Here is a 26,590-nt window from a genome sequence, read left to right on the forward strand (position 1 = left end):
CCGCTACCTGTGATGTGTGCCAAGGTCAGAAATGCACACGGAGGCGGACTTGGAACATCGAGAATACGTGGTCAGGAGGGATCGGGAATGCCTGATGTTTGGAATTCATTCAGCAAGCGCAGGAATAGTCTTCTGGGAGCAAAAAGACATGTGACTAGCGTTTGAAGAAAGGAGTCCCCAGTCTGCCTCCAAATGAACTGTCCATCCTCAGTAAACTCTGTCCCAAACTCATGGGACATCCCACTCTCCCACTCGAGGGGTTTATGCTGGCCCTTCGATCCTCAAAACCTCACTCCCCATTTACACCTCCTATTTCCCTTTTCATGCCTCATCTAAACGACACTTCATTCCCTTCTGAACTCACAGCCTTTTCCTATCGGAACCTCCTGTTACGGCCTGTCTTCTCTTGGGTCATAGTTATGTGTCCACTTTCACCGCTGGGCTGAAAGGTTTTCGAGGACAAGGTCCATGCCTGATTCAATGCCCAGGAATAAAGATTCCAACACAGCACAGGTTCAGTAAATGATAAACTCCTGGATGTTTGGTGAATATATTGAACAAAAGCTGACTATCTTGATATATCTAAGTCCCTGTACATAGGGAATCTCAGACAAGTTTCTCCAAGACGGAAAAGTTTTTCTGCTGCCAAACCAGAATCCATGAATCAGCAGGACTGGTCTAGATCCTATTTAACGTACAAAGTTCTAAATCACTGCATCACTGCGGGCTGAGTGCCCGCTCTGTCCAGCAGTCCAGCTAAACCCATACTGGAGCAGAGCATTTATGACAAATCTTGGTTGAATCTCAAGGCTGACATGCACTTTCTGCCCATCTGGGGAACAGGTAACTTTAATGCTGGGTTTTCCAACCCTGCTTTCTTCTAGACAACCATGACTAGTTACCAAGAGGGGACATGGGAACAGCCACTTGCCCTTCACGGCATCTCAGTCTTTGGCACCATAAACTCTCCCTCACGCGGAGTCAGCAAGGCTGCAGCCTGGAGGAAAACATAAACGACAAACTGTACTCCTGTAATTGTCCCCTGACGCCCAAGGACACTTCTGCCCTTGCAGACTCACCCAACCTCACAGGTCGCCAAGACCCCGGCAGGAAGCCCCAGGACCACCACGCAGCCCAGCAGGCAGCCCCCGGCCCCAGCCCCAGGTGAACCACTGAGGAACAGCACCAAGGAGGCCGTGGACGTTCTCCGCCTGGGGTCGGGGGACAGATCCCCACATGGGGCAGCACTCCAGTCCTAGCAGATCTTTCAGAGATTCTCAGTCGGGTGAGCAGGGTCCGGCGTCTGGGCCTCGTGGGCTCAGGAACTGGGTAGCATCTGTGCACCCCAAGGTCTCCGGGTCATGGAGGGAGGCAAACCGCATGGGGAGGACAGTGACCGAGAGGGAAGGGACGGCCTCGCCAGCTGCTGGAGTCCTCACCCACCCAGGGTGGCAGCAGAGCCCTTTCGGTGTCGAGGTACCGTGGAGCCCATCCACAGGCTGCTTGATGAGCACACAGAACAAGATCAGGCGGGAACCCAGAGGCCAAAACCACAAGGCTGCGATGCGGCTGGCCAGACGGCAGCAACCTTGGCCTCGGGACCGGCCCCGGCGGTCTTGCCCAGGGGTCCCATCCGTCTGGCGCTCTGTGGCCGCCTGCCCCTCCCCGTCCCGAGCACCTCTTCCAGGTAACCTGTGCAGTCACTGCTGCCCACGTGTGTCTGGGGGAAGGCGATCCCTCCTGGAATGGAGTCAAACCAAGCCCCAGAGTTCTAGAGAAACCCTCGGGGCAGCCAAAAGACAGCTGCTCTGTATTTAGACAACTGCTAACTATGAGAGACCTTCTTAGACACCAGGTGGAAAGAGGAGGAGGGCCCCCCGTGTGCGCGGCCACACTCATCTGGACGGAAGCTGCAATCAGATGCTTGAGCTCAGTGAGATCCCAAACGACTGTCCACAGGCAGAACAGGCCCAGTTTCCTGCAAAGTCTCTGAGAAGGACCAGCAGGCTCTCCATCTCGTGCCGTCAAACGGCGGTCAGACAGTGACAAAGACAACTCGAAACTCTGTCTTTAAACTAGAATTTATTGGTGTACAAAACTCCATTTCGTAGATAAAGTGGCACATCTTTGCAGCTTCTATTGCACCAAGTATTGAAGATTAAAAACACAAAAAAGGAAAATATTTGGTTTTGGAAACACTGCAAATAGCCAAGTACAGTACTTTGGTAAATAAAAACAAAACGCTTCAGAGTAACACAACGCAAGGAAAGAAGGAAGAAATGAACTACAGACATCAGACAATGGTCACATTTCTCCCTGTCGAGCTCCACAGATAAGGCGAGACTTGCCAAGTCTCTGGGTCACGACCCCACGGAGGTCTTGGGTATCTCCGGACTGCAGCGAGAGCAAGTATAGTGCAATTAGGAGAAAAAGAGAAGGTGGCTGAGCCACAGGGGCTCTGGTGTTCTCCACAGACCCACCTGCCCTCCCTCGTCAAGGGGACTAACGCCCACCAGCGCTTCCCCGTTAGCACGGGGAACAGAGGTCTGCCGTCAGGCTCCCGGCTCCTCCCTTCTCACGGTGCTCACTGCTGGTGGATGCTGGAAGGGTTGCTCCGGGGAGGCCGAGGGCCGTTCCCCCCAGAAGATGAACCAGGAGAGGAGCCCCAGCAACACTCCAGCTGTGGCCGAGGGATCAGCGTGCAGGCCGAGGCCTGGGGCCACACTCAAACCCCCATCACGGACAGCTGGCAACGGTGCCCCGGTGGATGCTGAGATGGGAGCGGGAGGCTGGGCCGCCGAGCTTTTGCCCAGTGGTCGTGACTGCCCGGCGCTGCGGCACAGCGAGCACCAGTGGTTCTGGACCGAGGGACGCCCTGCTCACAGCAAGGTCACCACACACACGTTCGCGCTTTCACAGAAATTCTTCTTCACTGGCATCAGCTCCTTCTCGAGTAACTCTGCAAGGATGCTAGACAATTTAATCGAGTTACAAAGTAGTCTGAACTATGGGAGCAGGACTCTAGAAGGTAATCCCTCCGAGGAAATGGGTAAGAGCCTAAGGTTTTCACGGGGCATGTTACCCTGGACACATGGGGACAGGCAGTGGACAAGGCCCAAATCCTGCCCAGGGCCGGGTTCTGGGGGCACCTTCTGAGCTCAGTTCCGTGCACGCTCTTCGTGACTGCTGCTCAGTGTCTCTGCTGCAAACCAACTGTCGGTCCCCTCTCTCGTAGGTGACGGCAGAAGATCGGCCATCATTTAAAATCGAGATCTTCAACTTAACGACATCAGTGGAAACATACAGTTTGCTTTAGAGTCAGAAAGACACACCTTGTGGAAAGTGCCGATATCAAATCGCCTCAGAACAGCCGTCGGAGGCCCCAGAGTCTGAGCAACACTTGTTCTGAAAGCTGAGATGACGAAACAGTGAATGATGAAAATGCCAAAACAAACAAACAAAATAAACAAAAAAACTGCATCAGACTCTGAGTCTAAAGGTTTGCCACAGATAGACAGAGCCTTGAGGTAAAAAGGTGAAGAGCTACGTGTCTACCCCAAGTGGGGCCAGAGGGCCACGGCACCGAAAGCAAGAAGCTCCCCCGTCACGCCGCCCACACCGACCCTTCTGGCCAGGCTGAGTGTGAGCCAGCCCTGACGAGGAACCCGAGTTTCCTTCAGCCGACTGCACGCTCTGGGTTGAACGTCTCACAGAGGTAACCTGACGGCGTTCCCTGTGGACCTGGTAACGCCCAGGCAGTCTAGAGAGCTTCTCAGAGTGAGAGAGACTGCACACCGAGGACAGGACTCCCACGAGGCAGGCACGGCCCCGCGCCAAGTCCTGATCCCACCTATGGAACACGCGCGGCGCCCCCGTCGCCGGCAGAGCTCCCTGGGCGGGGAGGCGGCGCGTCAGGAACCACCCCCTCCAAGCCCGGCCCCAGCTGCCCCACAGCAGAGCTCCCACTTCACCAGCCCTCGGAATCACACGGGGTGTGGAAGTGTATTCAGAGCTTACAGGGGGAACCACAGACAAGCTCGACCCTTTGAGACTCCTTTCTGCCACAATTCTTCAGCCAGACTTCACTCCTAAAAGCATACGCTATTATTGAAAAATCCAATATACATACACAACTTCTCGCTAACATCTCCTGGTGGCAACTATATTAATTTAGAATTTCTGGTTCTATGCTGTTTTAATGCATCTACCTCTCTAGTACAAAGCTGTTGCCACTAAAATTTTATTTCTTATTTTGACCTTAAAAAAAAATCTTTTTTTAAAAAAAATTCAAGAAACTTTTATGTACAGCTTATAAGACAAGTAAGCAGCTATGGACCACCACCCCATCCCCTTTCTCCTGACCAAAGCTACGGAGATAACCCCCCAGAACAAACATCTAACAGCCTCAGAGGTTAAGAAAACGTCACTCCTCACTATGCTGTGCCCCTGAGTAACTGCACGGGCAACCGGCACTGAGCAGTCAGCCCAGGAGCAGCAAACACGCCAGGCCCCCACCTGGCTGCCAATAAGGGGGTTCTCCCGAGCCTACCAAGGCCACCAGCCACCACATGGACTGCACCTACCTCATACTCTGGTGGGACAGAGGCAGTGAGGTTTACAGTTAAACCCTTAGCTAGAAGATATCACTACAGTTGGATACATGTGCCCCATCCCTAATAACTAACATACTGAACACAGACCAATTATAACTGGAAAACTGTGAAATAGTAATACAAGACAATTACTGAAGCCACCAGATTAGTTTTTAAAACCAGTTACTTTACCCAAGAAAAGGCGAAGCGCATCCTCAGAATTAGGTAATTCATAAATAAATGCACCCAATATTCTATAGTAACTCTTTAGCAACTTCTAAAACCCAACAGAGCCCAAGGCCACGATCTTTAGCCATGAAAATAAAGCAATCCTACTTCTGACGATGGGTCTCCCTCAGCTATTTCAGACTCCTAACTGCTTAATCGTGTGAGAGGAGCTGGTCTCCTGAATCCTCACAGTACAAACATTCAAGAAGCAGCACCCACTCAGATGCTCGGCCACAGTGGAAAGCCAGGAGAACAGAGCCTGAAGCAGTGGTGCGCGCTCCCTTGGAGACAGCGAGGCAACAGAGACGGCTCACCTCCTCGCACTGAGCGCCAGAAGCTCTTACTCACACTCTGCAGTGTGCAAAGAAAAAACGCTCTGTCGTTTCTAAACCTGCTAGGCTCATGTACTGTACCAGCGTGTCCTGGGGGCAACCTCCAAGAGACTACTGAGGCTCCAACCATGAAAAGTTACCAAAGTCCAACACACAGAAAATTAAAACACATAATCAAAACCATGAAAGCAAATCACCTGCTGATAGAGACAACCCGCTGAATCCAAGGGCAGCCCACACAACGCTATGTCTATACGTGTCAAAACCTCTTGTCGTTTTCCGTTTGCCTTGGAACTCTTGTAAGTTTGAAATCGGAGATGGAGGAGAAAACCAGTAGTTCACCTTTCAGTTCAGCATATATTATTTCTTCCAATACCAGGTCCTCAAAAGGCAAAACGGTCCAAGACTGGCCACTTGAAGGGTCAGTTTTAAAGCTCACATCCATCTAACTCAGTTTGAGGAGCGATGCCTCCCACTGCCCAAACCCGACTATTTCAGCACTGTGCAGCCACGGCAGGGCCTCAGCCACAGTGCTTTCTCAGCCCAGCTGGTCTAACCTAAGTCCCTGACGACTTCCAGAGGGTGCTGGAGAGTTTTCCCAAGAGCAAAATCCCAATCAGGACTTAACTAGAAAGAAGAAAGTGCAGCACTTTATGGGATTTCATTTTCACAATACTAACAAATTAAGCAACAGCTCAAGTTACTTTCCCTCTGAAGGAATCTCTCTAAATCTAGAATAGCAAGTAAGAAAAGACAGTCACTCACTTAAAATGTGAACATGAAAAACCTTAGCAAGTCTTCCAGACACTCTCTCCATACAAAACAAAAAGAACTCTTCAGACTCCTCCTGTGCAAAACCTCAGACTCTCGTGATCTTTCCCTTCACAACTACGGATTCTGGACTGCATGCTTTCAGAATCCCAGACCTGTATCATAAGCAGTCATGCAACACCTTCTTACCACCAAGAAGCAAGTATCAAACACTCAGCAACACGACCAACTTTCCCGCAAGGCCCAGGCCTAGTTAACAGTCAGGCCCATTTATCATATGGCTTGAGTACAAACGAACCGGCAGTGCCTGCAATCCCATCTGAACATCACCACCAGGAAGAGAAACGCGGTTGTTTAACCGCCACCCTGACTACAGGCCACAACCTCCCTATCACATTACTTTGGAAAAACATTTCCTGAATTATTCTCTGATTAACTTGGAGTAGAAGAAAGTTAATTCTAAACATGTACCTGAGTTGGAGATCATTTATAAACTATCCTGCATATTAATGTCTGTTTGAAAATGAAACAGAAACAAAGGAAACTTGTCCTCTGAATTTCTAGCAATTAATCTAAACTACTTCATCCACAATTACAGCAAAACTCACCCCAAGTGTTAAGGAAAGATCCCAGGGTCACCAGACTCTAAATTTTCAGGACAAATAAAACCACACTTAAAAGTTTTTTGTGTTTTTTTTTTTTTTACCTAACTATCCACCCCTAAAACTCGGTATTTTAAACACAGAACATGAATGGCTTCACTGCACTTTCATTAAATAAAACACATCACTGGACAAAACTCTGAACAAAAAAGAGGCAGCTTGAAGGAAACTAACTCAGTGAGTGATTCTGTGGGTTGAGTTTTGTTCTGTAAAAGGACGGCCTCACTGGAAAGCCTGGCACACAGCCCTCCACTTTCCACTCGCTTCCCCAACTCCCAGGAGGCCAGAGTCAGATGCTGAGAGCCGCGAAGGTCTTCACCAAGGTGACCTGGGTGCTCGCGTCAGCCTCGCTTCTGTTGCTGCCCCTGTGGCTCCTGCTCTCCAGGGCTTTGTGGCGGTGCCTCTCCTCCTGTCGTTTCTTCTTCTCTAGTCGCTGCTGCTCTCGCCTCTGTTTGTTTGTGACCTGAGAGAGGAGACTGCCGTGTGAGTCAGTCCAAGTGTACATCCCCGCACCAGGCCAGCAAATATAGGCAATTCCATTCTCCTCATAAAGTAAGTCAAAGTGACCTAAAGAAACATTAACCCTAGGCCAGCTGGAGACAATGCTCAAAAATGCCACAGGATGCCTTTTTGTGTATACTGCCCCAGGGGTCCTAACAGAATCCTTACAAGCTTCCTGCATCTCAGCCCCTGCCTGTGACTTTTTACATTACGTTACATTCTAAGCTCAGAACTTCCTGGTAAAAATCTTAACAAGAGGTCCCAAATTCAGTAAAAGTCATGGCGTCATATATTGCTTGTGAGTGTTGGGCTGGGAAGGGAGAAGCACAACTTTTCTTGGAACCATCTGACAACTTACCAGAAGATCTTAAAAAGATTCACATTTCCATGCCCTTTAACCTGTTAATTCTTCTTCTGGGACTCTAGCCAAGCGAATAATGCAATATACAAAGATTTATACACAAGGTGTTCGCTAAAGGTGACAGCATTTACAACAAATGGGATGCAATCACATGATCAGCCAAGAAAGCCACCCACACGCTGTGACATTAGGCAGGAGAAGGAGCCGATCTGTGTGTACAGAGCAGGAACTCAGAGTATACTTCCTTCCGTGCGTCACTGCAAAGTCCAACCGGGACAAGTGGGGTCTTCATTCCGCTTCATCATATACCCCCAGGCACTCCCCGTACTTCCTACAGTAACCACTTTATAAATCAAAATAAAATCACACACGAACGCGAGCTCCAAGTTCCCGCCACGGCTGCCAAATTACAGAGCCCTGACTGAGTGACTTCACTCACTCACTCACTCACCATTTACGCCGGCAACCCCAGCACGCCTACCTTTGGGACCTGGTTTTTATTTGCTGTGTTTTCTTCAGCAGGGCTGGCCCGCGCCTTACTGCTTTCGGTCCTGCCTTCATTTACACCCTGATTTCCGAAGATTCTGGTGCCACTGCCACCCTCTTCCCATAAAGGACCGCACTGCGTCAGCACTCCACCACTGGGCTCAAGCTTCTCCTCTGCATCTTTCAGAGAAAGACGGTTTGTTAAACTGAAAATCTAAGATAGTTACACACCATGACAAGTGTTAAAAGACTCAAAGTACCTGGCTCCCTATATCACTGTCATTCAGAGAGCAAGTTTCCTTGAGGCAAAATTCCAGTATCAAGTCAATACAGTGGGGAACATAAGGAAAAAATTATTGGTAAAATTTGGAAGAGAAATTTTAAAATAACCCATTGACCAATCCTCTCATCAGCTTCCTACCAGCTGAGTGCTGTATCAGTTTAAACCACTTTTTAACATGAATTTTTAGGGAGAAATCTTTCATTTGTACCCCTAAAACAGAAAGGAAATAAGCTCTAAAACTGTGCTCTCCAATACAGTGGCTACTAGCCACATGTGGCTGTTTAAATTAAAAATAAAGTTAAATGAAATTTTAAGTTTAGTTCCTCAGCCTCACTTAGCCCCGTCAAGTACACACCACACAGGGTAGCACAGACTCTGGTGCTGCTTTAAAATCACACGATCAGCTTTCTAAGAAGGTACAACAAACATATAAGGAGGATAATAAAATACCCAATCAGAAAAGTATTAATATAATGCCAGGAACAGTATCTGGCATAAAATGTCTGGCAATGAATACTGAAATCATTCAAAAAATAAATAACTTGCAAAAACAGATATTAACATTTTTTTCCTTCCTCTGAATCATACAATTAAACTCAGTTTAAGCAAAGAAAAATTCTGAATCATCACCAGTTGACTGATGCTAATAATGTAAATATTTCCATTAGAAAAGTAATTTTTCTCTCCATTCCACTTCAGTTATCATTCTGGTATTATAACGGAATCTTCTTTCTAAAAGGCTAAGTCTTCCCTGACACTGTCCGCTCGTCCAAAACTGGCTAGGTGGCCTTCCCATGCACGCCCTAGCACCCTGTACGCCAACTTCATTACATATGATTACGCCAGTTTACTTACCTGCCTCCACCTTGCCCCTCCACCCCCAGACTACACGCTTCCTGATGCAGAGCTAGCACCCAGGAAAAATCGCCTGCACACACAAGGTGCTCAATAAACAACTGCTAAATGAATAAATGACAATACAGTTAACTACCTGCCACGTGATTAAAAGTGAAAAATTGATCCCATCTATCAATGCACCGCATGGAATCTAGAAAAACGGCACTGATGAGCCTAGTTAGAGGGAGGAACAGAGACACAGACACAGAGAACCGACCTGTGGAAAGGAGCTGAGAGAGTGACACTGACATATGCACACCACCCCGTGTAGACAGGGCCAGCGGGAAGCTCCGCGCAGCACAGCGAGCTCAGCCTGGTGGCCTATGATGACCTATGACCTGGGGGGGGACTGCGGAGGGGAGGCCCCACAGGGAAGGATATATGCGTACTTAAGAGTTTATTCATGCTGTTGTGCAGCAGAAACCAGCACAACATTATAAGGCAATTGTTCTCCAATTATTAATAAAAATATTAAAATTAAATATTTGAAAAATCACCAACATAATCATCTTGAAAGCTTAGGAATATCAATCACAGACTTACTATTTCTTCTCCCCAGGTTCATCTGCAGCATGGCAATGATCGCAGATTCAATATTATAATTTTCAGCTTCTAGGTTCTGAACTATCAAACTAAAATCCTATGAAAGAAACAAAGAACACATCGGAACCTGGGTGTACTTTCCTGTCCATCTCTATGTCAACAATTTGATGCGCAAAATGATGCAACTGAGGCAAGGTTTCAAGACTTTCTATCTAGAAAATGTCTTCATATTCTCAGTAAGGTGAACACCTGAAATAACTGTTTAATAAAGTGAATTCATATAAAAGTGCACTAGTCAGAAAATAATAAACCCACATACTTTCTTAGGATTTTGAACAATACTGGGTAAACTGGAGAAAACAAGACAGAAACGAATAAACAGCTCTCAGTAAGTCACACTACATAACTAAATCAAACTACAAACATCATGGGCCTGCTTTGGCTCACCGGGTGTTGGTATGCTAGAGTGAGGCCGTAACAGTGTGGCAGTTTCTCAAAAAGTTAAACCTGTACCGACGGGTTTTCAACAATGCCTGTCTATAAACCTGGGATCCCCAACCTCCAGGCCACGGACCAGTCCCTCCTATCAGATCGGCGGTGGCGTTAGATTAGAAATAAAGTGCACGGTAAATGTAATGAACTTGAATCATCCCAAAACCACCATCCCCCAGGTCCCCTTGATCTGTGGAAAAACTGTCTTCCACGAAACCACTTCCTGGTGCCAAAAAGGTCAGGGACCGCTGCTAAATCACAGTTACCACACGACAAATACTAACAGAACACCCAGTTGCGTTGCAGACTTTCTGGACAGCATCTTCTACTTCATCTCGCAGGTCATCCTCAGAGTCGACTCCCTTTGCCTTGCTCTTCTCTCTTTTATTTGATTCATCTTGATGAAGCATCTGAAACTAAAGGACGCAGAAAGAGTGATAATCATGGAACTCTAGCAACTTATGTTCAGAATTTTGAATACAGGAAAATACTCCATCATCTCAAAACATTCAAATATATGAAAAAACATTCAGAAACCATCTTAAAGGAACAGAAAGCACGAAGCTACATTTCATGCACACACTGAGACCCCAGGCCACAACTTGAAGTGTTAAGAGGAAAGGCCCAGGGACTTCCCTGTTGGTCCTGTGGCTAAGACCCCACATCCTAAATGCAGCAGGCCCAGGTCTGACCCGTCAGGGCACTAGCTCCCACACGCCACAAAGAGTTCACAGCCACAACTGAAGCTCCTGCAAGGCGCGGTGAAGATCAAATGCCCCAGGTGCCACAGCGAAGACCTGGCACAAATAAAGCTTTTTTTTTTTTTAAAAGAAGGCCTAAGATATGGGATAAACTGTTCAGTAAAAATGGCATTACTACTACTAAGTCACTTCAGTCGGGTCTGACTCTGCGCGATCCAATGGACGGCAGCCCACCAGGCTCCCCCACCCCTGGGATTCTCCAGGCAAGAACACTGGAGTGGGTTGCCATTTCTTTCTCCAATGCATGAAAGTGAAGTAGCTCAGTCGTGTCCGACTCTTTGCGACCCCATGGACTGCAGCCTACCAGGCTCCTCCGTCCATGGGATTTTCCAGGCAAGAGTACTGGAATGGGGTGCCATTGCCTTCTCTAAAAATGGCATTAGAGACCAACATTTTGGCAATGACTGCTGACTCGGGCAGCACATACTTGTCTCAGCTGGATTCTAGAGCTGTGAGCCTAGTAACAGAATCAGTCTTCTATGTGAGCACCCAATGAGCTCTTTCAGCAGGACAGCTCACCTTGCAGAGACACACACCCGACTCTCACCTGCTTCCCTAGGCTCTATTGGCTCAGCAAGCTGTGTGCTGGAGCTCCTGTCCAGAGCAGATCATCACAGGTGAGCGTGAGTCCGCCAACTTCCTGTACTACCACCACACTCATGGGAACCTGTAGTCCCAATTCTAAAGCCACCAAGGGCCACTCACTTGGTGTCCACAGGACTTTATGACCTAAGCCCATTTCAGAAAAGCTAAAGTCATCCGTCCATGGCTTCCGATCACTTTCTCCCTCTGCTTGCTACTAATGCAGCGAGTGGGACATAAACAAGGACACTTTCGCTTTCTGCCAATAAAAGGGCAAGTGGGAGCCAGCGACGGGCAGTATATTCCATAGAATGTATAATAAAAAGCAAAACCTATTCTAAAACTTTACCCTAACAGTTTGGCTATGTGTATCAGGATTCTTTGAAATTTATCCAAGGAAATAATACCACAGACAGAAAGGATTTATGTAAAAGTGCTCATCCCACTGCCACGAAGGGTGGTGAATAACTGCAAACAACTACAGGTTTCTGAGAGTGGGTGTAGTTAAATTACCCACAGAATGGAGCTTCATTCCCACTCAAGTAAGGAACACAACAAGGAGCTTCACCACCACCGTGGTTATTTAACAACGTCTTGGAGAACAGCAATGCAATTAGCCCCCCAGTAAAGAAAAATTAGAAGTATAAAACTGAAAAGGAAGAAAAGGTATCACTATTTGCAGATAATTCTACACCTTTAAAAGAGACAGAAAACAAAACAAAAAAAAACTACTTCAAACAAAAAGAATTCTGGAAAGTCATATAAGAATCTAGTGTCCAGAGTATATAAAGAGCTTTTTAGAACTCAACAACCAAATCACAAAAAGTGCAATTAAAACACGTGCAAAGGACTTGAACAGACATCTCTTCAAAGATAAACAAATGGCAAACGAGCACATGAAAAGATGCTGAATATCGTTAATCACACGGAATGAAAATCAAAACCACAAGATGCCACTTCACATCTTGTAGGCTGGCCGCAGTTTTAACAAGAAAGAAGGAAACATAACAAGTGCTGTGAGGATGGAGAGAAAGTGAAGCCCTGCATACTCCGCTGGTGGGGACGTGAAACAGAGCAGCTATGCACTGCGGAGAACAGCACGGTAGTTTCCCAGAAAGCTAAAGGCAGAGTCAGCACAGGGCCCAGCGCGTCACTCCCACAGCCAGCTAACAGACCTGGACCGCACAGGTGCGCTCACACAGACGCTCCCAGGGGCCAAGGCCTTAGTGCTGCGCAATTCAGCACTGGCCAAACCTAAGTGCAGAACTGCAGACACAGAAGCTCAGATCTGCAAGTGAACTGTACGTTACACTCAGATTTTCAGCTGTGCATCACTGGTACCCCTGACCCCTTGTTCAAAGGTCACTGTACTCCCAAAACGCTGAAAACAGGTACGCAAACAAACACTACACCCAAATAACCACAGCAGCGCTATTCACAGCAGCCAAAGAACAGAAACCACTCAAATGCCCATCAACAGATGAAAGGGTAAACAAAGCGTGGTGTATCAATAAAACGGGAGTACTGCTCAACCCTGAAAGGAACTAAGTAATGGGATATGCAGTGATGTGGGTGAACCTAGAAACATCACGCTGAGGAAAGCCAGACCTGAAAAGCCACACAGAGTGTGATTCCATTTATAAAAAATGTCCAGAAAAAGTAAAACCAGAGACAGAAAGTAGACTGGTGGCGGCTGGGGCTGAAAAGCAATGGGCAGTAACTGCTTAATGGGCACCAGGCTTTCTTGTGGGGTGTTGAAAATTATTTGGAACTGGATAGAGGAAGTGTTTATTCAGCTTTGTGGGTGTATTCAGTGCCAATGAACTGTACACATGAAAATGGTGAATTTTACGTTATGTGAACTTTACCTCAATTAAAAAGAAAGAAAACTCTGTAGGCTAGCTGAGTATATCCATAACTAATATTTTGTTATCAAATTTCATATCTACAAATGTAAAGGGAAAAAATACCCTTTCCTTACAAAAGGGACGGAAAACACAAAACATGTAAGAGTAAGATCAGCAAAAAATGGGATAGATCTATATGAAAAAACGCTCCTGCAGATAACCGAAAACAGTCGATTAAACAAATAAAAAGATCACCAGGTTCCCGGCTAGGAAGATCCAACATCATACAGATGTCAGTGTCTGCTTGTTTGTTAATTTAATGAGATTACAATGAAAGGAAATACTACCAGGACTTTTTAGCTAGACAAACTTATTCTAACAGTCATATATATAAAACAAAAAAGCAAAAATATACAGGCAACCATAAAAAAAGAAAATAATGATGGGTGAAAAATTCTACTAGATTTTAAAATATACTTTCTTAATTAAAACAATGAACACATGAACATCTGAACAGAAAAAAACAGTGGAATAGACTCAATGTCTAGAAATAGACCCAACTACATATGGGAACTTAGTACATGGAAGCAGCAGCAAGCTACATCAATGGAGAAAAAGACGTGTAATTATAAAAATAAGCAGTTTGGGCTCAAGAAAGTAACAACAAGGAAAAATACAGTTGAATCCATACACTCACATCTGTACAATGTAAGTACCAAATAGAGACGTGACCTAATTTTCTTTTAAAAAATGAACATACAGAAGTACTAAAATAAAGTATGTGAAAATTCTTTTTAAACTCAGAATGGGAAAGAGCTTCCTAATTATGACCCAAAAACCCAGAAGACATTTACCTGATGTCTTGAAAATGAGATAAATTTAACCACATAAAAATCTAAAATTCCTTCATAGCAAAGACAATATGAGAAATAATAAAAAGATAACAGACTGAAAAAAATTTTGCAACTCATATCTCAAATAGAGGCTAATTTCCCTAGTACATAAAGGATTTCCCAAAAATCATTAAGAAGACTGAACAGAAAAAAAATAAAGAACATGCATACAGTTCACACACAGGAAAGTACAAACTGGTTTTAAACACAAGAAAAGATGTATAAGCTCATTAATAAGAAAAATAGAAATTAAAATTCTGTTAGGATTTTTCCCTGAGTGACACAGATTTAAAAACTGGTAACACACTGTGTCGGCAAAGGTACAGAAGAGACACGCTGCAAGTGGGAGGGCGGGCTGGTGAGACTGCGGCAGGGAACAGCCTGGCAAAGCCACCAAGCCATAGACGCACACATCCTCCACGCGGAAAGAGCCTTCTAGGGATTTACTCCACAGATACACCCGCGCGTGTGTGAAAAGACATGCATGTAAGGCACTGTGTGTTGTTTGTAAAAACCAAGTTTGAAAGCCATCTAAAGTCCGTCGAAGGGCCTACTGAAGCACATCATAATGCATCCACACACTAAGTAACCACGGAGCCGTTTAAAAAGATGTAGGAAGTTCCTTATGTCCTGCTATGAATTAAACTCCGAGATATGTTCCATTTGAAACGCGCAGCGCAGAACGCTACGCAGAGGATGCCGCGACTGTGGATGAGGAGCGCGCACTCTAGCAAAGCTACACCACATGCACACACGCACGTGATGCCTGATATGCACACACCTGTGGGCAGTTTTACGGTGTGCTAACAACAGTGGCCGCACCCACTGTCACCAGAGAGGCAAACGGGGACAGAGTGACCCGCACCGTGTGTCTTTAAATTACAAAGAAAGTGTCTGATCACGTGAGGAAAGACATACGAAATAATGGGAAAAGCTATACAAATACGAAAACAGTTACAAAAATGCTGATTCATGTTGTTTTATTCTCTTCTTTACTTTTTCTATAGTTCCCAAATTTTAGATACGAAGCATGAATCAATTTTAAAACATGGAAGTAATTTTAAATGTTTATATAAATTATATTCATGCAACCACAGCCATCACTGTGAGGGAAAGCAGCAGAATGACAATTTTATCCACTGCCCTCACCCAAATGAACAAAGTTTAAAAAAAAAAAACAAGCCCACAGATTCTTAGAGGCAGCTTTCTATGAAAACGTGCCTGGCTTCTGGCTCCAGGGCACGGAGCCCCCGACCGGATCCCCACAGGGCTGAGAGCAGAGGACGCCGGCCCCGCTCACCTCCGTCTGCAGGCGTGCGGGCGCCTCTGAGTTGTCGTTGAGCCTGCGCACGCTGTCATAGTGCTCGCCGTGCCGGTACGCGATGTGCAGCTCCCGCCCGTTGCTCCTGTCTGTGCCGCGGATCTGCAGGCAGAGGGAGAGAAGATGCCAGCGAGGGTCTGCGGTGTCCACGTCGGAAGAGAAAGGCCACCTGGCCCCCAGGACGCCCCGTCCACAGGCTCTCTACAACACCGACTGGGAGCACCACTGTGATGCGTCCTAAGCAAGTTCTGAATCATCTTTCTCCCACTCATGTGTGTATGACTCCATGTACTTAATATGCAACTAAGTAGAAATAAAGCCATTTGAAAAGGCATGTTCAAAAACAAATTTACCACAAAGTTAAGTAAGTGGGCAAATTTACCACAAAGTTAAGTAAGTCTAAGTTTCAGGAGCATCAGGACCCCTCAGCCCCTCAAATGCTCAGGATGCAGATTTGTGAGCCTTGCATCTCAGAAAACTGGGGGCCCTCTTTGATGAAAAAAATATATAAAATTGCTATCACCCTTCCCAAGACCTTGAAAGGGGGCCATAAAATTGAAAGACCTCATACTTAGGCTTCACAGAAAATCTACCCTGTCTTTAAAATAAAAACAGCATTTTTCATCAAACACATACTGAGAAACACACAAATGTCCCATCTATGTCAATTTCAAAACAAAACCACGTACAGCTGAGCAGCACTCCTGCACTGCACACCCCAGAGGTGCTGCTCTCACAGTGTTCTGTGTGACTGCACCCCTGGAGCACAACCCGGCCAGAACAGCGCTCCCAGGAGTCATGCGAAACACACGCCCTGAGATGCAGCCTAGGCATTTCCCCCAAACCACCATCTCCACAGAGGCTCCAGAGTAATCCTCAACCTGTCCTTTAGAAGGCTGAGACTGTCTGTTAAATCCCCCAAATATCAGCACCTCCTTATCTTTGCACAAAGTCATAGGCAGCTAAGACATTATTATTAAATAGTATCCCATCACTTCGTGGGAAATAGATGGGGAAACAGTAGAAACAGTGTCAGACTTTATTTTTCTGGGCTCCAAAATCACTACAGATGGTGACTGCAGCCATGAAATTAAAAGACGCTTACTCCTTGGAAGGAAAGTTATGACCAACCTAGATAGTATATTCAAAAGCAGAGACATTACTTTGCCAACAAAGGTTAGTCTAGTCAAGGCTATGGTTTTTCCTGTGGTCATGTATGGATGTGAGAGTTGGACTGTGAAGAAGGCTGAGCGCCGAAGAATTGATGCTTTTGAACTGTGGTGTTGGAGAAGACTCTTGAGAGTCCCTTGGACTGCAAGATCCAACCAGTCCATTCTGAAGGAGATCAGTCCTGGGATTTCTTTGGAAGGAATGATGCTGAAGCTGAAACTCCAGTACTTTGGCCACCTCATGCGAAGAGTTGACTCATTGGAAAAGACTCTGATGCTGGGAGGGCTTGGGGGCAGGAGGAGAAGGGGACGACAGAGGATGAGATGGCTGGATGGCATCACTGACTCGATGGACATGAGTCTGGGTGAACTCCGGGAGTTGGTGATGGACAGAGAGGCCTGGCATGCTGCGATTCATGGGGTCGCAAAGAGTCGGACACGACTGAGCGACTGATCTGATCTGTGGTCTAAAAACATAGCAAAACCATGAAACAAACAGGAACCACACAGGTCTAGCAGTCAGAATCACAGCAGTTTTCTCCAGGTAGAGTATCTAGGTCTCAAAGGGCATAGAGTCTGGTTTTGACACATAGAAAATACAGAGAGCACCGCTCATCTCCCAGGAAGACTACTGGGAAGGAAATAAGCCAATCAGAATCTGTGAGTGATGTCATCCCTACAGCACTTACATATTTAAATAATAATAACACACTATGTATGTATTATCCAGAGGAAAAAATAACTTGAGCACCAGTCACCGAAGTGTTAACTGTGCTGCTCGAGGTGAGGGAGCTCACAGAGGACGTTCACTTTCTATACGTGTCTATACTTACATGTGTCTATACTGTTTACAGAAGCATATATTCTATCTGCAGCCAAAAAAAAAAAAAAAATAGTAGGCTGAGTATAAACCTCCTCATTATTAATATAAAAGCTAATTCAGTTTTAACTCTCAAATTTTATAAGATGCTTCACTGGGGTAGGGGGTGATGGGGGAAACCTAGTGGATAATTACGGTATACAGAAAATGTATTTATTTTGAAAACACACACTTTGACTGTTAAGCAATTCATAAAAGGGAACACTACAGAAATACATGGATTTAAGAGAAAAAAAAAAAAGTCTAACTGAAAAATATCTTCCACAACTACCTAGAAAATTAAGAAACTTTAAAAAAGCTATTGATGGAGCAATAGGCAAGCTGTAGTTACTAAGTTGGCACAGAGTATACTCCTTCAAGAATAGGATTGTTATGCTGTATATTCAAATGCTTTTGATGACTTCTGCTAAGCAGTACAGAACTGGGACAATGAAGGAGGTAACCAGTCTTCCTGACTCAAAGACATCCGGAGGAAGAGCGCGCCTCAGTAACACGACGGCTCTCCTGGGAGGACGCGCGACGACACTGCCCCAGAGCAAACAGCACACGCGGATACCGTTTCCTCTGGCTCGCCGTGTCCCTGTAAAGTAAGAGTCCTCACCCGTCTAGGCAGTAGCTACTTGATCCTGTTGTAGTGCGATTGTTAGGAGGACATTATGCCAGACACAAAAAGTGATATATTTCCATTTATATGACACTCTGAAAAGGCAAAACCGTGCTGTGCTGTGCTTAGTTGCTCAGTCGTGTCCAGCTCTGCAACACCATGGACTATAGCCCGCCAGGTTCCCTCTCCTGGAGATTCTCCAGACGAGAATACTGGAGTGGGCTGCCATGCCCTCCTCCAGCAGATCTTCCCAACCCAGGGATCGAACCCAGGACTCCCACATTGCAGGTGGATTCTTTATTTTCCAAGCCACTGGGGAAGCCCAAGAATACTGGAGTGGGTTGCCTATCCCTTCTCCAGGGGATCTTCCAGACCCAGGAATCAAACCAGGGTCTCCTGAATTACAGGCAGATTCTTTACCAGCTGAGCTACCAGGGAAAACTAAAGGCAAAACTACAAGAGGCAAATGAGATTAGTGGTTCCAAGAATCTGGGGAAGAGGAGAAGTGACTACAAAGAAGCATGAGGTAACTTTTTGGGGCAGTGGGAATATTCTATACGCAGGTAGCAGACATCCTGGAGTACGGGGTCCAGTGGGCCTTAGGAAGCATCACTGCGAACAAAGCTAGTGGAGGTGATGGAATTCCAGTTGAGCTATTTCAAATCCTGAAAGATGATGCTGTGAGAGTGCTTCCCTCAATATGCCAGCCAATTTGGAAAACTCAGCAGTGGCCACAGGACTGGGAAAGGTCAGTTTTCATTCCAATCCCAAAGAAAGGCAATGCCAAAGAATGCTCAAACTACCACACAATTGCACTCATCTCACACGCTAGTAAAGTAATGCTCAAAATTCTCCAAGCATGGCTGCAGCAATATATGAACTGTGAACTTCCAGATGTTTAAGCTGGTTCTAGAAAAGGCAGAGGAACCAGAGATCAAATTGCCAACATCCGCTGGATCATCCAAAAAGCAAGAGAGTTGCAGAAAAACATCTATCTCCGCTTTATTGACTATGCCAAAGCCTTTGACTGTGTGGATCACAACAAACTGTGGAAAATTCTGAAAGAGATGGGAATACCAGATCACCTGACCTGTCTCTTGAGAAACCTGGACGCAGGTCAGGAAGCAAGAGTTAGAACTGGACATGGAACAACAAACTGGTTCCAAATAGGAAAAGGAGTACGTCAAGGCTGTATATTGTCACCCTGCTTATTTAACTTATATGCAGAGTACATCATGAGAAACGCTGGACTGGAAGAAGCACAAGCTGGAATCAAGATTGCCAGGAGAAATATAAATCACCTCAGATATGCAGATGACACCACCCTTATGGGAGAAAGTGAAGAGGAACTAAAAAGCCTCTTGATGAAAGTGAAAGAGGAGAGTGACAAAGTTGGCTTAAAGCTCAACATTCAGAAAACCAAGATCATGGCATCTGGTCCCATCACTGCATAGCAAATAGATCGGGAAACAGTGGCTGACTTTACTTTTTGGGGCTTCAAAATCACCGCAGATGGTGATTGCAGCCATGAAATTAAAAGACGCTTTCTGCTTGGAAGGAAAGTTATGACCAACCTAGACAGAACATTAAAAAGCAGAGCTGTTACTTTGTCAACAAAGGTCTGTCTAGTCAAGGCTATGGTTTTTCCAGGAGTCATGTATGGATGTGAGAGTTGGACTATAAAGAAAGCTGAGCACTGAAGAATTGATGCTTTTGAACTGTGGTATTGGAGAAGACTCTTGAGAATCCCTTGGACTGCAAGGAGATCCAACCAGTCCATCCTAAAGATCAGTCCTGATGTTCACTGGAAGGACTGATGTTGAAGCTGAAACTCCAATACTTTGGCCACTTGATGTGAAGAGCTGACTCATTTGAAAAGACCCTGATGCTGGGAAAGATTGAGGGCAGGAGGAGAAGGGGATGAAGAGGATGAGATGGTTGAGTGGCATCACCAACTCAATGGACATGAATTTGGGTGAACTCCGGGCGTTGGTGATTGACAGGGAGGCCTGGCATGCTGCGGTTCATGGTGTCACAAAGAGTAGGACACGGCTGAGTGACTGAACTGAACTGAGGTAATGGCAGCATTTACATGACTATGTCCAAACACAAACTATACACCAGAGAAGGGTGAATTTTGATATATGTAAATTATATATCTATAATTGACTTTATTTTTAAAGAGCAAAAGCTAAGCAAAGGAATAAGCAATTTACAAAGAAATATATATGCAGGTGGTACAGGAAAATGGGATTCCCTGGTGGCTCAGACAAAAAAGAATTTGCCTGCAATGCAGGAGACACAGGTTTGATCCCTGGGTTGGGAAGTACCCTTGGAGAAGGAAATGGCAACCCCCCCCACTATTCTTGCCTGGAGAATCCCTTGGACAGAGAAGCCTGACGGGCTACAGTCCATGGCGTCCCAAAGAGTCAGCCATGACTGAGCAACTAAAACTTTCACTTTTCACAGGAAAACAATGAGGGAAGAAAGGTCATTGCTACCTTTGTAATATGCTATATAGGGATATATACTGTGTGTAGATATATACATACGGATGTATCTATGTGTGTGTGCATGCTCAGTCGCTCAGTCGTGTCCGACTCTGTCCAACTCCACGGACTGTAGCCGTCAGGCTCCTCTGTCCACAGGATTTCCCAGGCAACAGTACTGGAGTGCGCTGCCATTTCCTCCTCCAGGGACCTTCGCGACCGAGGGACAGAACCAGAGTCTCCTGGAGCTCCCGCGGTGCAGGCATATTCTTTACCCCTGAGCCAGTTCTTAAACTGTGGCACTGTGGTATGTCTCTTCCCAGTCACATACGAATGTTTGTATATTTAAGAGTGTGTGTGAATAACATGGATACACACTAAAATGTTAACAGCAATTATCTCTAGGAAGTGTGGGTGATTTTTATTTGCCTTTATGGGCTTTTCTGAATTTTCAAATTGTTCTATAATCATTATGTTTTACTTTCTAATGTAAACAAAGCTAGAATTGGGGAAGCAGTAGAGAAGGGGAGGGAGGAGTCTGGTGGGAACCGCCTGGCCGGTCTCCAGGAGCTGAGCCACAGGGTGCCACGTGCAAGGAAGGCGAGCAGGGGTGGTCTGTGCACACTTTCATCCCGACCTTTGACTTCCACGCTCCAGAACGTTTGGTTTGACGGACTGTTTGGGAGATCAGGTTAATTTAGAACACCAAGGTAACTTAGAATACCAACGGTAAGGGCGAAGGGGTATGAGGAGGGGAAGGGAGGCCTACGCGGCTCAACATCACGCTCTGCCATCCCACAGCACAAACTGAACACTTGTGAAATCCTACTTGCTGCAGAAACACTATCAGAATGCTACGGCTAGCTGGGGAGAGCACAGACATAGAGCTTGACGCCCTAGGCCATGAAATTTTGTTGTTCAAAAGTTCTTTTTTAGCAACACTTTATTATAGTCAATTTGGTCTTTGTTTCTCTGCATCTAAAAAACAAAAACATACACATGGAACAGGTGTATTCACACTAGAATCTGCATGCAAATCCTCTGAATTCTCATCCAGAGATTTTTACAAAATTATCTATGCTATTTCCACATTAGGCTCTCTGCCCCAAATCACCCAATTAACTAACTGTTAGTTAGTAGTATTTAGTTAGTTAGTTAGTTAGTAGTATTTCTGGCATTTTAAGTCTCTGAATTATACTTCAGCCTCCATTGGTAATGCAGGGTTTAATTCCAAGCCACCACAAGCTTGGTGAGGTTCACAGTCCAAGCTACCCTGCATAGTTCAATGTTATCAGTCAAGCCCCATTATCTTAGGATATCCCCAACGATAATTTTTAAATAAAAGCTTAACATAAATTCCTCAATAGATGACCTACCTGCCACAAAGGGGCATTAAGTTGATGAATCACCACATTCAACTGATGATTTCTTGCAAAGGCTACAATTGCATCATTGCCAGCAAATGTTCCAGGCTTTGCCAAACTGGCCACTGTATGAAGGAAACAGGAAAGAAAAACAAAGTCTTTATAATGGAAAAACCCAAATGCAAACACGCTTTGGTATTCGTCTAGTCCCAAAACTAAGAAATCGGGGTATATGCCTAGCAAAGTCCAGTGGCTTTGTCAGAGTCTGGCAGTCTGCACGTTCACAGTTCGTTCTCTATCTCATGAATCACTTTGAACCCTCAAAACGGCCCTCTGAGAGAAGTGAAAGAGGTACCACCATGCACACCGTCTTACACATGAGGAAACTGAAGCAGAGGGCAGTTTGTAACTGTGTCCACGGTCACAAGTCAGTACACAGCAGAGCTGAGTTCTACCCCAGGCATCCTGACTCCAAGATCTTGGCTCTTGGCCACTGCGTTATACAGCCTGTCACAATTTGCCCTCAAGGAGTTTACAACCAGTGGGGGACAAACAAGAAAACAGACACTGTGATATGCAGGAGCTTCAGGAAAGAAACACGAAGTAAAGCATCTGGCCTTACACAGAGAAGTCTGACCTTTGCCCCTGGCTCCTGGGAGAGAACCTCTAAAACCTTGGCATTTCCCAAGTGACAGGGGTGTCTCTATTATCCACAGTGGGCCCCTCAGCCACATTTAACTGTTTATGCTAAGTTTATGCATGAGGTGACTTTCGGAGGACCTCTCTGGTCAAGTCACACTAGAAAGACCTCAGGGACTAGAGAATGACTTCAACCACTTAGGCAATCAATCAATAACATCTACATGATGACAGCCTAATAAAAATTCCGGACACTGATGTTTGGGTGAGGTTCCCTGGTTGACAGTACTGTGTACTGTGTAACCTTCCGATATTTTACCCTTGTATAACCTTCCAAGATTCTCAGTTCAGTCACTCAGTCGTGTCCGACTCTTTGCAACCCCATGAACCATAGCACGCCAGGCCTCCCTGTCCATCACCAACTCCCAGAGTCCACCCAAACCCATGTCCATTGAGTCGGTGATGCCATCCAACCATCTCATCCTCTGTCGTCCCCTTCTCCTCCTGCCTTCAATCTTTCCCAGCATTAGGGTCTTTTCAAATCAGTCAGCTCTTCGCATCAGGTGGCCAAAGTATTGGAGTTTCAGCTTCAGTATCAGTCCTTTCAAAGAACACCCAGTACTGATCTCCTTTAGGATGGACTGGTTGGATCTCCTTGCAGTCCAAGGGACTCTCAAGAGTCTTCTCTAACGATTCTACCCTTTGGCTAATTTGACCTGGATCTTTTCCTTGTAATACACTATATAACTGTGAGTATAACAGACTTCAGTGAGCTCTGTGAGTCCTTCTAGCAAACTATCAAACCTGAGAATAGTTCTGAGAAACCACAAATTTGCAGCTGGTGTCAGAAGTCAGTCTTAAGACTGTGTCTTCAAACCTTGCAGCTTGGCTAACTCCACGTGGGGAACATAAGCCAGTGTGAACAGTGGGGAGGGGTGGGGAGGTGTACCAGATAAGCTTCTCAGCTGAGACAACTACAATGCTTCCCAAAGGGCAGGTAAAAGAGAAACAGAAGAGGAATGGATGGTGTTCCAAGCAGAAGCAAGAAAGAGAACACAATGAGTTTACGGACTGCACAGTACTGGCAGGAACTTAGAATGCTGAGATGGCAGGGCGGGGGAGCAAGAAAATATACTGGGAAATGGCAAGAGGGTAGGGGAACAAGAAAATCACACATCATAAAGGCTAAAGAGTTGGAAGGTTCTAGAGGTCAATGGGGAGCTGCCTACAAGTGTTAGACGGGGGAAGACCTATTTAATATATGTCTGATCACCTCTCTGGCTTCCACACGGAAAGCAAAGTGAAAGGGTCAGGAGGCAGTGAGAGCAATCCACAGCACTGGAGAAATCTCGGCAAATGGTCAGAGGCCTGGTTCTGCGAGGCGGCAGAAATGAGGGAAACACACTACAGGAAAAGTGACAAGACTTCACAAGTGAGCAGTATGAGAAGGCATTAGGAACATGCAGGTTTCTGGTGGGTATCTGTTTAGTTAGGGAAAAGATGATGCTGATTCTCCAAAGCCATAGACCAGAGAAAAGACACAGTCAGAGGCAAGGATAACCAGGTCCTGAAGAGTTAAGTGAGTCATTCAATTCCATCAACAAATATGAGTGTGGAATGTGCCAGCCATTGCCACAGTGGGGAACAGACACAGTTCCTGCCCTCAAGAATCTCACAGTGTAACAAGGTAGACATTAAAAACACATAACTACACGAGCAGGAAACGTAACAAGTCCAGACTTCCACTGACACACAAGGAGAACGTGCAGATTCCAGGTTTCACTTCTGTCTGCTATGGCAATCAGAGCCACTACCCTGTGATACTCAAACCAAGACACAGCACCTGTGCATCTAAGGTCCTCCACCCCCTAAACCTGCCGCATGGTCTTCACTGAAGAGGGCCAAAGCAGAACTCCAAGTCACAAACTAAAGATTCTCTTCACATAAAATATTTATTGAGTCAATGACTCAACTCATTTCATATATCATTAAGCAACAAAACTTGCTCCATATATCCATATCTAATCTATAAACTGGTGACCACCTAATTAACTGGTGCCTGCCAGACAAAAACTGATCCAGGAAGAGGACCGTGAGAACTCAGGCACTAGAAGAAACTACTCGGTGGAGTTTCGCTGCTGTGTCTCTCTTGCTGCTTGTGCCTAATGAATGAGCGCTTTCCCAGTGATGGATGAGAAAAGCTTCCTGCTCCAATGTGTGCCTCCTGCTGCCCTTTAATTTATTAAAGCACAGCTACCCTAGCCATTCCTCAAGCACAACTTCAAAATCATCTCTGTCTCTGCCACCTCCAGGGAGGCCTGTCAACTACACTGCCACACTGGGGGCTGGCCTGGACCCACTCATCATCCCCAGGAAGAGCGCTGGGGGAACGTGCTCACCCCTTCACCAACGTGCAGAGCCCTCCACCTCAGCCCCTTCGCAGTCTCCCCCCACCCACTCCTGACTGGTTCCCAGAGTCAGCGCTCCAAAACACAGAATGATTCTCTTTCCTGAGACAGATAAGACTATGAGCCCTGCGATGAAAATGCTATTTGTAACACATAAATATATTAGCACCTAGCACAGCAGTCTCAGTAAATAATTGTCAGAATCAAAGCTTAAAACTCATAAGTATTTTCTTACTAGATTTGAGCCTATTAAAGTACTAATTTAAATCCCTGACTTGCCTCAGAGAAATCAGATTGTCGTTGGGTTTGGGGGAGAAATTAAAATGACCTTACTGGTTTTTCTGATTATAAAAGTAATTCATAATCACTTAAAAATCAGAAAATCTACAGAAGATAATTTAAATACTCAATAGTCCCAGGATCCTCAGATGGCTGGCACTTACTAAGAACTTATTTTAATTGCATAATCTAGTTTACTCTTTACTAAAACCCCCTAGAAATTAGGTCCTATTGTTTCCCCTCAATAGAAGTTCTTGAAAGACAGAGAGTGGTTTCTGATAAATAACTGGAGCCAAGAGTTATAAAACATAACTAACAACCATAAACTGTTAGCATCTTTCCAGACTTGCAGATGATATCACTCTAATGGCAGAAAGCAAAGAGGAACTAAAGAAGCTCTTGATGAGGGTGAAAGAGGAGACTGAAAAACCTGGCTTAAAACTCAACATTCAAAAAACTAAGATCATGGCAACCAGTCCCATTATTCTGAGGCAAATAGAAGGGTAGGAAAGAGGAAATAGTGACAGATTTTATTTTTCTGGGCTCAATATCACTGCAGGTGGTGACTGCAGCCATGAAATTAAGCCATGAAACTGCAGCCATGAAATACAAAGACACTTGCTTCCTAGAAGAAAAACTATGACAAATGTAGACAGCATATTAAAAAGCAAAGACATCCCTTTGCCAACAAAGGTCCTTATAGTCAAAGCTATGGTTTTCCCAGTAGTCATGTATGAATGTGAGAGTTGGACCATAAAGAAGGCTGAGCACCAAAGAACTGAGGCTTTCAAACTGTGGTGCTGGAGAAGACTCTTGAGAGACCCTTGAACTACAAAATCAAACCAGTCAAACCTAAAGGAAATCAACCCTGAATATTCATTGGAAGGACTGATGCTGAAGCTCCAATACTTTGGCCACCTGATACAAAGAGCCAACTCACTGGAAAAGACCCTGATGCTAGGAAAGATGGAAAGCGGGAGAAGGGGACGACAGAGGATGAGATGGTTGGAGGGCATCACCGACTCAATGGACATGAGTTTGAGTAAGCTCTGGAAGTAGTGAAAGGCAGGGAAGCCTGGCGTGCTGCAGTCCATGGGGTTTCAGAGAGTCAGACACCAACTACAGACCTTCCCTAATGTGTTTTGTATAAACACACCTTTTAAAAATAGGGTCAATCTTGGAATGCGGAGTGGCGCAGTAGATGGG

At 45.6% G+C, this 26,590-nt stretch overlaps 1 protein-coding gene across 2 annotated transcripts in view; it reads right to left on the minus strand.

The window, feature by feature from the left end:
- Positions 1 to 2,063: 2,063 nt before the first annotated feature.
- The window catches only part of OTUD3 (OTU deubiquitinase 3), a 33,769-nt gene continuing 9,242 nt past the window's right edge, over positions 2,064 to 26,590 (minus strand). The window contains exons 3-9 of one of the 2 annotated variants that reach the window (XR_011563315.1): positions 22,071 to 22,183; positions 15,532 to 15,654; positions 10,433 to 10,564; positions 9,657 to 9,753; positions 7,929 to 8,113; positions 6,760 to 7,048; positions 2,064 to 3,412 (exon numbers count right to left, since the gene is read on the minus strand). Coding sequence is in view for 1 of the 2 variants with exons in the window: in XM_070777695.1 (XP_070633796.1) it covers positions 6,875 to 7,048; positions 7,929 to 8,113; positions 9,657 to 9,753; positions 10,433 to 10,564; positions 15,532 to 15,654; positions 22,071 to 22,183 (824 nt within the window). In the remaining variant the exon portion in view is untranslated. Of the gene's footprint in view, positions 7,049 to 7,928; positions 8,114 to 9,656; positions 9,754 to 10,432; positions 10,565 to 15,531; positions 15,655 to 22,070; positions 22,184 to 26,590 lie in introns of both variants that reach the window. The other variant, XM_070777695.1, reaches the window with a different exon arrangement.

The sequence above is a fragment of the Bos indicus genome, chromosome 2 (assembly GCF_029378745.1).
Source record: "Bos indicus isolate NIAB-ARS_2022 breed Sahiwal x Tharparkar chromosome 2, NIAB-ARS_B.indTharparkar_mat_pri_1.0, whole genome shotgun sequence".
Lineage (NCBI taxonomy): Eukaryota > Metazoa > Chordata > Mammalia > Artiodactyla > Bovidae > Bos > Bos indicus.